The sequence below is a fragment of the Pezoporus wallicus genome, unplaced genomic scaffold, assembly GCF_028554395.1.
Source record: "Pezoporus wallicus isolate ANWC-B61680 ecotype Strahan unplaced genomic scaffold, APGP_CSIRO_Pwel_v1 contig_7505, whole genome shotgun sequence".
Lineage (NCBI taxonomy): Eukaryota > Metazoa > Chordata > Aves > Psittaciformes > Psittacidae > Pezoporus > Pezoporus wallicus.
In genome coordinates, this window is record NW_026638908.1 from 1,309,137 (window position 1) to 1,322,421 (window position 13,285).

The 13,285-nt window shown below is 37.7% G+C and overlaps 1 protein-coding gene across 2 annotated transcripts in view; it reads right to left on the reverse strand.

Moving 5' to 3' along the window:
* The window catches only part of REV3L (REV3 like, DNA directed polymerase zeta catalytic subunit), a 122,030-nt gene that overhangs the window by 16,919 nt on the left and 91,826 nt on the right, over window positions 1-13,285 (reverse strand). For both annotated transcript variants that reach the window (XM_057413249.1, XM_057413250.1), the window contains 4 exons: window positions 6,874-6,989; window positions 1,822-1,940; window positions 1,062-1,180; window positions 23-164 (listed from right to left, as the gene is read on the reverse strand). In XM_057413249.1, the coding sequence (XP_057269232.1) occupies window positions 23-164; window positions 1,062-1,180; window positions 1,822-1,940; window positions 6,874-6,989 (496 nt within the window). The remainder of the gene's footprint in view (window positions 1-22; window positions 165-1,061; window positions 1,181-1,821; window positions 1,941-6,873; window positions 6,990-13,285) is intronic.

The following is a 13,285-nucleotide window of genomic DNA, read 5'->3' on the forward strand; positions in this document are numbered from 1 at the left end:
TATACGAAAAACTAAATCATACCTGGGAGCCTCTTGTTAAGACGTGCAAGAACTGAATGCCAAAAAGTCTCGCCATTTCACTAGTTCTGTCAATCAAATCCAGTTTGTTTAACAACTGGAGATTCCCACGGACCCGGCTAACATAATGATCGACCATTTTCCACCTGTGAAAATGAATGCCTCATTATAAACCATCACGAAAGTGCTGCTCTTTCTAATAAGAAAGACATGTTTTTATGATAATTTGCTACAAACCAGCAAATAGAATTTCCCCTGGGACATTTTCCAATGGCTCTTCCAAAAATGTGGTGCACATAAGCATACACTTACACTTATCTAAAGATAGACACAGAATGAGTTACAGCAAACTACTGTTAAAGCATATCTCAATGACATGCTATATCCTGTTTTCCTTAGTACCCTAAAGGATTACTGAAATAAATATAAAGAAATAAATTCGCATTTCTCTCCATCTGTTTACATGTTTTTTTAACTGAGTGGACTTTTGTGGAAACATCCTTCTGTATTAAGAATACCTATCTTAGTTGAACACACATTTGTAATTTCAGTGCTAAACCAAGTTTCCACCTAGCTAAAGAATACTTAACTTTTACAGAAATTAAATGTATGTCACAAATGACGTTCAGATCAGTACTCAAGTTTTATGAATTGTTCATATCACACAATACCAAATGAAGACTCCAAGAAGAGTGAAGCCCAGTGAGATACATGTCATAGGAAGTCCTTCTGATTAACAGTATATACAAAATAAAGACCTTACAGAACTTCAAAATAGTACCTCTCTTCAGATACATTGAAACTACAATTGAAAATGTTTTGGCTTTGTGTACTTTAAATGGAAAAATACAGTGATGAAATACTGAGGGTATAACTACACAGCAGAACAGCAGAGCAAATAAGCTCATGTTGCTGCATATAGACCATTCTAGTACCTGAGCTAAATTGATTATTTCTTCCTGTGCTGACTTTAGATTGTACCTATCCAATGTTAAGAATATGGCCTTAAAAATAACAAACAAAATGGATTAATAGGTCATTACCTGTAGACATCTGCCTTATTATCAAACCAATCAGACAGAACTCGGAACGTAAATAAAGGAAAACGCTGATGAAGAACATGAAAGCCCACATTTTCAAAAGTGTAATTCATTAGATTCACCTAGAAGGACACAGAGGACCTGTTAACATGCATGAGGTCTTTCCCAGTTGAAGAAATCTCTCCTTCTTAAGAACTGTAACAACTGCATTTATCAACTTTTTATTAGAATTCTTTCTTACAAAGGTGAACATTTATAGTTTGAAGTCCCTAACTTTTTACAAGTCAGGAAAGAATATCTCTCATAAATTGGAAAAGTATATGTGGAATTAAGAAGATCACAAAGACCAAACGTGAATTTGGTCAGAACACAATTTGTAAAGACTGAACTATTTAAGTATTAAATGTAAAGTCATAAACAGCAAAACAGTGAATAAGTCTGACAGCTTAACGTAAGTTCAAGTAATTAATTTACTAAAAGTCCCATACTAGACAAATTGCTAAAACAGGTAAGTTATTCTCAATACCCATGAAGAAGTGAAAAGAAATATCATTAGGAAACACTACTGAAAGATTAAGGGCTTCAGCATTTTACATTTTAGCAAAATGCAAAAATCCACTTTCACAAAGTGGCAGACTCCTCCATTTGAAAAGGTATACAAATAAAGAACAAAAATTACCTTAGTGACATGAAATTTTCAACAACATCTACAGGAATTAACCCCCCCAGTAAGTCAATTACATTAACCTTTTAAAAGCATTACCTCATTTCTCATCACTCTCCAAATATTTAAGATAATTCGCCCAACTATATTTATTTCACTCATTGTATCTGATCCATATTCATCCAGCTCAGCCGCAAACCTGTTCTCCTTCTTGTCATCTAAAGACATTAAAAGCAAATATATTTAGACAAGTTATAAGAGTCAAGACCAGATCAACCTGTCCCTCTTCCTGTTTGAGCTCTCTAGAAAGATACAAATTATTAAAGACTGTTACTGATTGCACAAGATTATTTATTTACCAGTCTTCTACATGATCTCTAAATAAAACTCCACCAGTTTTTCCTGCTCTTGCACACCCCTCTGAAGATAATTCTTATTTCAGTTTTACTGGAATAGTGCCCATGGCAATATATCCTCCACAGCGAATATTGGTTAAGCAATGCTGAATGTCACTTGAGAGCCAGGTGAATGTACGCTAGTGTGCAACATTTAAAAAAAAAAAAAAGTGATTTCTGCCCTATGGAGTTTATAACTCAGAGCTTTACTTGGAATCTTACACAGAACATGGGAGAGAAAACTCATCCCCTTTCATACAGTAAAAGCAAGCCTACTGCAGTGGGAGCTGGCAGACCCAAGTGCTGGATAGCACAAACGGTGAGAGAAGAAGTAGGAACAAATGCGTAGGCAGAAGTAGCACTCTGAGTCTTTCTGTAAGACAGTGGTGACAACATTACAGGAAAGATACCCTCTTTTGCCATCCTTGAGTTTTCTCATGCTTTGAAATACTACAACATAAGAGAAGACAGCATTTTCGGTATATGTTTCTTGAAACTGTCTTCTTTTTTCAGTCATCCTAAGGCTACAGTTTTAGTATTCTTTCCTGAGTTTACACAGATGTTTTTTAAAAGGTACAACACAGGTTAAAATTCAATATGGAAACACTGTATTATTTGATGTTCCAGTCTCGTTCCTTCTTACTTGTTCAATGAAAGAGAAAGCACTTTGAGGCAGTTTTCCCACAATTCTAAAGGTATACCATTTTTCAGCTGTTGGTTTTGTGCGCTGCTACTACTCATGTATCAGATATTCCTGTAGAGTACCCTAATAAAGAGCAGAACATTTTGGACAGAGTGTATAGACGTTTGGATATACAGCGCTTTGCAATAATGATCAGAACTGAGTGATTAGTTCCTCAGACAGCCACAAAACGCATTTACCCTTGAAGACAGAAGTAAAAATTGCCTGAAATTCTGCAGAACTACTGCCAAACAGTATAATTCAGACTAATTTCATATGTTGCTATTTCAAATATAGTTAAGGAAACCTATTTTTCATTTAGTGACCCTACCAATTAATCACAGAGCCTTGACAAAATCTAGCAAACCTTTCATACACTTTATCAAAATGCATGCCATGTTTTTAGCCTCCTTATTGTTTCAGATTTTCAAGAAGGAAAAGTAACAATCTGTTTTCATGTTTGGATGGACAAAAAGCCCCACAAGCAGCAACATTTTTTCTTCTGCTTTTCTCCATTTCCACATGCTAGATGTCCTGTGAAAGTGAGGAACTTAAATTTTTTTTCCCCTCCTCAAATTCTTTTTAATTGGAAACAGAAACTATCAGTTCTACTTTCTGCAGTGTCATCCCTGTTCTCTTGACTTGTTCAGGAGATTCCCTATGTTTCTTAAGTTTGGTTATGTCTTGCTGGTAAAGACAGGTAACAAAGTATTAATGCGGTCACAAGAGAGACCCTCTGCCCTGATGAGCAAGGGACTCTGCATGTGATGAGCACTGCAAAATTACAAAAGCCTGTAGTGCTCTGCAGCTGCTGTGGGGAATTACCACCAGAACAGCAGGAGCCTCTTTGAAAACAGCTGTTAAGAAGGAGAACTGGACATTCTCCCTATCTTTCAAGTCCATGAGATGAAATAGAAAGAAATCTCCTCTCATCCTGTTACCCACTCCCTAACTTTTGAGCCGTGATGCGAAGGAGGGAACAAGAGGCCACACACAAAAAATGCCACTACACACAGGTACAGTACACACTTCTCATGTGGTGTGTCCTCATGGCTTATGAATACAAATGGCAGAGGCAGCAGCAGCCAGCCAATGAAGCAGAACCAGAGAGAAGTCCAGCTTTCTTTTTGTTAAGTTGAAATCATGGGAAAGGGAAGGAAAAGTACCTTCCATCTTTATTTCAATAGGAGCAAAGAGGAGCATACTTCAAGAAGGAGCACTTCCTGTTCTGAAAATACAGCATGTGAAGGAAGGGAAATATGAAGCACATGGGTTGGAAAAGCAAGAGGAACACAAATGGGGTCAAAACCATGGACAAAGAGGCCACAAAGCAACACAAAACATTTGTACATTCATGGTCATGCATGCAAGCCTATACACTTATGCTATCACATTTCTGGTAGGACCTCATCAGTGTGAGCATTTCCTTATCTTTCTCCTGCTGTTCAGTCAAAAAAGAGTAATTACTTACCTTACAACAACACTAGTTCTTAGAAGCATTTTAAGAGTATTCCATTTCTGGGTGTGCATCTACCACCCAGTAAACAAATATCTGTACTATGAAAATCAGTGCTGTGGAGATCACACCTATGTTCTGCACGCCCGATTTAAATTTATGTCCAAAGAAGTTAAGGGCTACAGCCCTGGTTTCTTTCACAAGAACTGAACCCGTGTTTTGTGGGACTTCACAGTGTAGGGGAGGAAGCCCAACTGTGAAATACATAAGGACATCACCATTAAGAACCATACAGTTCCCAGAGAAGTAAGCTTTCTTCTCTGAGGAACTCTTTATGTGTACCCCAATTTCAGTAACTTGAACAACAGCTTGTGTCGTGAGGATGGGTACAAGAGAGCTTTGCTGATGTACCAGTTGATTCTGCATCAACTACAGTGCAGACACAGCTGTTCTGCAAGACAACAGCTGTGACTCAGCCTTTGAGAACAAAAGCAGAGGCACATTAGTTACCTGTCCCAAACTGAAAAGAGATTGTTCAGCCATACTTCTACAGTAGAGCAGTAAACCTTTGTGATCTTTGGAGGTTTAAGAAACCTTTGACTGCAACACTTACTATTCCTCTTACAAAGATATTGCAAACCTTGAAGTGTAAGGGGTCCAAAGTTCTTCTGAGCATCCTTCAACACCTTGGAATACTGTACCCAGAGGCATTATTGCTGCAACCAGCCTATCATCTCAATTTGAGCCATCATGGGGAATTTAATAACAAGGTTCATGCAATCAGTTATTATTCCTGAAGAACAAATTTGAGACCTTTGTGTTGAAGAAGGAAACTTGTGACCTTTGATAACCATGTGTTCCTGTTTTCATATATTAAATATCTAAAAATTCACCAACAGCTTTAAACCGAAGATGCAGATTTGTTCTCATATTTTCTTGTCCCTGGGAGGTCTCTCTAACTCAGACCTTTTCTAAACAGGTCACAGGTATCAAAAGCAGCAAAAGATTTTGAAGACATCAAAAGAGTGCATAAATATTTGAACCTCAAGGAAGGAGTGTGTGAACACAGGTCTTCTAAAACATCATGTTCTCCTGGCCAGGCACACAGGAAGCCAAAGTAAAAGATGCTATTGCTATGCTGGGAAAGCATAAGATGCAATTAGCTCAGTATCATGTTCTATGAAGTACCTAAAAGCAGATGCTTCAAGAAAAGGGAAAGCAGCTATTGCTACTTCTAACAATTGCAGCTTCCAGGCATTATTTTCACATGTATAGTAGTTCCCAATGGATTTTTCTTGGAAAAATTTCTCTCTTCTTAAAGCAACATACATTTTAAGCATTTGCACTATCTTGTGCCAAGGAAAAATCAATTCCTATACTGTAGCTGCCATTGCTAGCTTCAGTTGATGTTGATGGTTTCTGATTCTTGCATTGGAAAAGACCATGAACAATCAACCCATATTTCTCTTTTTGTCACTCAAGATTTCATAGGCTTTTACCTTCCTCATCCAGTTACATCTCTTCTGGAATCCTTACTTACTAAATTACTAGACACATCTGGATCACCCCCCTCTTCTTTGCCAGTTCTCCTATACTCATTTTCATAGGGAAAAGGTTATGAAGAGACTAGATCAGCAGTATTTAAGGTGCAAGCACACTACAGATTTTTACGTTTACAATCACTGTTTTATATTTTCCTTGCTCCATAATTCCTAGCATTTAATCTGCTTTTTCAATCATTACCGAGTAGCAGGGATCAAGTTTTTAATAGGAAAATCACAGGAAAGCACTTCTTATTTCATGGCTATTTAGTTTCTGCATAGATCTTTTTCAAGAGCCCTGACAGAAGTGGCTTTTTCAATTGTTTTGATTTTTAAAATCAATTTTAAATCTCTCTCATCCACATCTTCCTGGTGACTGCAAAGAGCTACAATAAATTTTTGAAAGTTTTTAATTCTATAAAGGTCATCCTGAGTCTTCTCAGGTGCAACGCATTGATTTAGCTGCTCACTAACTGCATTCTTCAGAATCATAGAATGGTTAGGATTGGAGAATGATAGCTTCTATTGAATGATTGAGTGTACACACTAACCTTTCCCCAGGTTTTCAAGAAGAGCCCAAACATGTCTTTTTCTGAATGTTGGAGGAAAGCATCAGTACTTGGGCCAGTAAAATTTGCCCACAGTACAAGACTGGCTATTTAAAGTAAGAATTTTATTACAGGCTAACCAGGATGACTGCTGCTCAGGCACATCTTTATGTCCTCATATCCCAGCTACACAGATGTCAAATAATGAATATGGTAGGTACCCTGAATGACGTATATAATTGAAATCAAGAAGAAGCAAGAGAAGGTTTGGTAGCAGAAAACCTCCAAGAATCAAAAACTTAACACATGCAACTACTGAAAATGAGTTTAGGTTCATGGATACATGACATACCCTGAAGTGGAATACACAAGGAATTTAAAAATTCAGAACACAGTGAAAACCAGAATCTCATTGGTATTAAAAAAAAACAAACCAGTCCATCTGAAGAAATACTCTGCATCTATTTTTTTAATTTATATTACAACTTGCTCCTACAGAACTGAACTGAACCCCTATACAGTAACTTACCTGGCACACGAGAAATCATCCGGCATAAATCAACATTTAATGCAGCAGCCCTCTGAAAGAGATAACCCCAGGAATGCATCTGGACTTCATAGCCTAACAAAATGTCTGGGTCATATCTAGAGAGGGGGAGGAAAGGAAAATGAGTTTCATATTATTTAAGAAAATACCTTCCATGAACAGTGTATAACAGGATTTCATTCTAATCATGTTGAGTTTAAGAAAAGAAGCAGCCACAATGGATTTCTATGAAAGCAGCATCTAGACTAAGAGATCATATTTAAAACAATCTTTTAGGATATTCAATAAAATTCAACTAAAAAATTTTCAGAAGGAATATTTTAATTGGATTTTTTAAAACGTATTTCTCTTATTTTTCTTATTTAGCTTCTATTTCTAAAGAACAAAATTAGGTCAAATCAGGTTTTATGGATGGAATCGGTCTGTATCAAGCATAAACTGAAACATAGCTACCAGCATAAGACAGATGCAATGAAATAATAGTCCAGTCTTCAAACACTGTTGTACTATTTTCCTTTATGAAATAGAGTAGAATTAATTATCTGCAAAACATTCAAGTAGCCTGGTAACAATGTCTCACACACACTGTAGCGTAGCTTACAGTAATCAGAGGAGGCTTCTGGTCTTAAATGGTGACTATTGGGAAAGTTACAAGCCACAGTTAAGTGAGAGCTGCCAAAACTGAAAGGTAGAGAAAAGCAACTCTATCTACCAGTTCTATTTAAATACTTCTTCCTTTAACTTAACCTTCTTTCTGCAAGATACACAAGAAAAACTCATTTTATGTTGTATTTCATGCCAGGTGGAAAATCTGACTGGCTTAGGTGCTGCAGAAAGAAAAGCTGAAATTGTCTTCTGACAGTCACTGCCCATCTTCCACTGAGAAGAGCTGACTAGGCAGAAGGACAGTCAAGGTGGCCTCAAAGTCAAAGCATGGGTGGGACTTGGTTCGGAAGAGCCCGTATCGCCTACCTGTTGAGTAGGCACTATTAACATCAGAAGTCATGATCTGGTCACTTGCTGAAGAGCCCAAGAATGATTTTCTTGGGCTGGGCAGAACGAGACTGGACAAAGTAGCACCAGATAGCTGTTATTTTTATAGTAAAAAAGAAAAGAAGCTTCACTGGGAACAATAGATGCTTCTTTCAGTGCAGCTCAGTCAAGGGATTTTCAGTTCCAGCAAGCAGGCAGCATTCAATACAACAGAATGACAAAAGGGCAGCTGCCAAGAGGTAGAGGACAGGATAACAGGCTGAGGGTCCTGTACCACAGTTTATGCCAGATCCACAAGAGGATGCAGGCTTGTAGACCTTGGTTTATGGAAACAGGCAGGGGCCTTGGCTTATGAACAGGATCTCTGTACTTTTTGCATTATTAAAGGCATCAAAAGATGCCAACACTTCCTGCCTGTCGGATATAGGAGAATAACTTTTCCTGAATCCTAAATCAGAGTTGTATCACAGACATTACAAATGAAGCTTCAGACTTCATCATGACAGTGTTCTCCTTGCATGTGTGTCCAAATGCAGATGACAACTCACTTGGAAGTAACTAACCACTCTGAAAATAGCTCCAGGAAAGAGCTTCTCCATACTTCTGCCATGGACACTAACTTTTAATTGAAAATAAAAAGAAAAGTACTTGAATCTTCTTAATCTTCTTAATCAGCATGGCTGTCCTCTTTATTACCATTTGGGCTTTTGTACCAGTCAGCAGAAGTTCCAAAAATCCCTTTTACCGTCTATTCGTACCTTTTAAGGAATGGGTTTATAAAATTTTTGGCTAAAGCAGAAGATTCTAAAGTAATCTTGATTTCTAGCATTCTAGAGAAAGTAGAAGAACTATTACTTTGCATTTGGTGGGTATTTTGCCATCTGCTATTAATGTCAAATGAACAATTCTTTGTTTTTGGAGACAGGAAATGATCATCAGGAATGGAAGTAGTAAACTCATTTTGGAATCCTGTTGTACCAGTGGTACAAACCCAAAGCTACTTGGAACAATTTATGGACAAACGAAATGACGCTAGCCTGCAGTTCCTTCCAGCACCAGAATCAGCATCAAAAAGAGTTATGACCACTTGCTGCTCGCACAACATTCAACGATTGCCAACTGAGGCTCCAAAATTACGAACAGCTTCATCTAAGCTTTGAAATAAAGAGGCATTATACAATGCCTTTTGTAGGCAGACCAGTCGTAGAATAAATGTTAGAAAAATTAACATATTTTCACATTAATTCTTGCAGCTAAACTTTCATGGTCCTAGCATATTGCAAAACACTACTGATTATTTAAAATGAAGGAAATAGTCATTTATGTTCAGATTTGAAAATGTAACTCAATTTAATGTAATTCAAAATGGAAAATATTTGTAGATTTTACACAGGGCAAGACATTATACAGATGGGTTCCATGATAAATGCAAACGTGAATGAGAAACTTGAAGAACTGCTTATGTGGCACATATGCCAGTATTCATTATGCCAGGAATTTGCTTGCTCTTTTAAGCCTGTTCTGAACAGAAACAAGTGTACTGTTTGAAGCAGTTAAGTTGCTGTAACTGTATGAAGTAGCTACCACCTGTGATTAAGGACAGTTACTTTGGGTCTGTCCTTGTTCAAGTAGTATATAAACTTCCTTGCGTCCTACTTCACCAAATTTTAGTGGGCTATTACATTACTACTGCAAATCCCCCCATTTGTATGAATACATTTCATCAATTCTTAGTTAATCTTACTATTCTCTTTTTAATCTAATGCATAAAATGACCTCGGTAAACAATCTGCATACTATCTCAAGAACTGCATCCTTCAAATGGGAAGATGTTTTATAGGACAAGACATAAACCCACTTTAGGTTATGATGTTTTCAGATACATGAATTTTCTTATAGAAATAAATTGTATCTTAGTTCAATATTTTAACATACTTCTATGCAAAGTCACATGAAGATTTGAAAGCTTATCACTCAAAACATTGAAAAAAATCAGCATGCTAGTTTTGAACTCATTCTTGCTTGTGCAGGCCATTAGGGATTGCCCATAATGGCACATTACTGAGTCACAGGGTATCACTTTACAGCGCCTTACTTACTCTGGTCTTCCTTCCCAATAAGACACTACACATGCATTAAGGGAAGGGTCTCATTTCTACTGATTTTGGCATCGTAAGTTTTCTAAGCTGGTCTCCTTATTGTCATTGAAGAAAAATGGCCTCTGGGTGATCTATTACTTAAAAATATAAGCCACCACCTGCAGAATAAGATTCTATTCTTTTTGTATAGCATACATGACAATTAAAAATAGATGTCCAACTTTCGTAGAGTAATAGAATCATAGGATAGTTAGGGTTGGAAAGGACCTTAAGATCATCTAGTTCCAACCCCCCTGCCATGGGCAGGGACACCTCGCACTAAACCATGTCACCCAAGGCTCTGTCTAACCTGGCCTTGAACAGCGCCAGGGATGAAGCATTCACAACTTCCTTGGGCAACCCATTCCAGTGCCTCACTACCCTTACAGTAAAGAACTTCCTCCTTATATCCAATCTAAACTTCCCCTGACTAAGTTTCAACCTGTTACCCCTTGTCCTTTCAGTCAGACAACTCTCATACAAAGTAACCTACATGGAAAATCAAGGTAGAGTAGCTAGTAAATGGTGAATTCAAACCCTAGTTTCAATTACCCTTATTTAAAACTTGGATCCAAGTCGTGTCCTCCTGAAAGGATGAAAAATGATAAACACACTTCCAGCAATTGAGTGGCTCAGATAAATATATGTGTGACTTACTGCAGTATTTTGCATGTCTATCTCTATACATTCACAATGTATATGCACGAAGGATTATAACCAGTATTAACAAAGTATGGATACTTAGGTATTTCCTTAACTTTACAATCAAAATAATTTTTGGTTGAGTATCTCTGAATTATCTTAGAAGGAAAAAACAAAGCAAGATCAAACTCAAGTAGAACTCCCTTCTACTGAGCAAAACTTGGGACCCCAAACTCCTGTATGCATAAGGTCTACCTTATGCAGTAATTTTAACAGACCTATCAGATTTCTTGCACCTAACATGAGGCGCTGCTGTTCTTGCTTCTTATTTCCTTTCCAATCAACTCTATCTCAATTTATGCAGCAGAATTGCTTTCTCCTGCAGCCCAATCCCGTGTACAGCTGTACCAGTGGACCAGTTGAGACCTCCTGCAGTCTTTTTGCAATTAGGGAAGAAGAGATGCCTGGAGCCAAGTTGACATTATTCCAAATGGGAAAATGAACAGGTAAACCTAAGGTTTACCTGATGTGTGCTCAACTGAAGCCTTATCTTTCATTTTCTCCCCTTTTCATGTGGTACCACAAAGATGACAGACTGTGAGCTAAAGAGATTACAAGTTTTATACTTTTCATCCTCCCTTCTCACTGTTTTTACAGTATACTATCCAGTTGGTCTTCATCATCAGTTTAAACTGTTCTATTAAAATAAATTGTATGAGACCAGCTTTTACACCTGCAAGAAACTAGTAAGTTACAATGCTGAGATTTGGAAGCTGCTGGCTAGGGCTAACATGACAGGAATAAGAGATGTGCCTGCCAACATAGTGCTCTTTTGTTAAAAGGATGGGCACTGATACTGCTTTGCATGCTGTTGCCAGTCTCTCTGCAAAGATGAAAAGCAGCATTTATGCTGGCTGGATTTAAAGACGACAGCATTAGCATTCCACTCATACATGCTGCAGAGAGAAGAAATGTGATTATTTTCCTTTCTAGCTGTCGTTATGTGCTGTTATGCCATCTCTTCCTCTTTCTCATTTGCTAATTTCATGAATGAAAACTAAAGCTCCCAGTTTGCTGTCCCTTCTATTTATGTGTCTGGTTTTCCTGACTGCTATTTTAGTTCCAGCTAAAATTAAGAGAAAAGGGGTGGGGGGAGGGAATAAAATTAGGCCAGAGCTATGATACAGACAAAAGCAGTAACTGGACATGGCAGCAGCACACTTGGTGACTCAAATACATAACTGAAATCTCTGAAAACATTTCTCCAGTTTGCTTCAATAATAAAAATCCATAAAGTTGATACAGTCGATACATTAAGTAAAGATTTCTAGAGGAAAACACCACAGATGACAGCAGTGGCCTGGAAAAAGAAGGTTAGATTAACACATCTCGATTTTAAAAAGGAAACACTGCTAGACCATTTAGAAAAGAACAAATACAATGTATTTCATAAAAAAAAAAGTTATCATCATACTTTACAAGAAAAACATTACACAAGATATTTAAATGATAAGTATTAGCAACTAGTTTACAGATGTTTTATCTCCAGTCATTAGGAAAAATCTTACAATTTTATACCATTTTTGTACTTTTATCAGAAACTACTTCCATGGGGACAAAGTGCTGTGGGTGGCTGGTGAGTTTCAAGTAGCAGCGAATCTGCTACTTTTTTTCTAATGTGTCCTGTTTCCACATCCTCTATGTGTCAAAGATGGGGACTCTACCTTTCCACATGAATTCCCCAGATTTTGCCTCTCTCATGCCTGCAGGACCAGCCCTTTTCAGCTCTCTGGTAGTATTTGCACTTACAGAAGAATGGCACAATTTGCCTTAAAAGTGTAGGAGAGGCACAGACATTTCATTTCTCTTTCATGGGAATCCACTGCTCCATCAGGCTTGGACATCTCTAGTTTCCCTGGTTTTTTAAATCTCCAAGACAAACATTCTTGCAGCATTTCCTTCCTCATCCCCCTCCTCAATGTGCCAGCTTTCCTGCATTTTGCAATGAATGGTTTATGGAGCGATGTGAATGCATTTACTCTTTTCTCTGCCTTTAGGTTCAGACAGAAGGCTGGTTTCATTTTACATTTTCAAGCAGACAGATTCTTCCAATTTTCCTCCCAACTCATTGCAGCTGACAGCTTATGATACAGAGAGGGTCTATTCAAGAAGGCTGTTCAGGCAGCATGACACAATCCCTTAGTATAGCAATATAGGTGCAAGCTCCATTTCAAGAAAAGATACAATTTCCCCTATGACAACTCCAAAGAGCCTACAACTTGGCTCTCTGTGCTTGTAGATCATCCACAGTGGCTGCACAGGATGGGAAGGAGGCTGTTTCTCAGCTGCTTTATGCCAGTTCTGAGCCAGAGGACAGCTTACTGAAGAATGGAAAATTGACCTATGTAGGTAAAGTTTTCTCTCAAACTCCAGGATAGTTGTCAGGGTACCAAGAACACTGTAACTATGTTTTTCTTTGTTGTAAATCTACAGCTCTTCTTTTCAAACTGTTTCCTGCCTCTCAACCCTCAAAGAGCTCAGGATTTCAATACCTTTTAGAATTAAAGAGAATTCTCAAATTCTCTTTATAATGATGTGCTTTCTTTTACCTGCCTCTACAT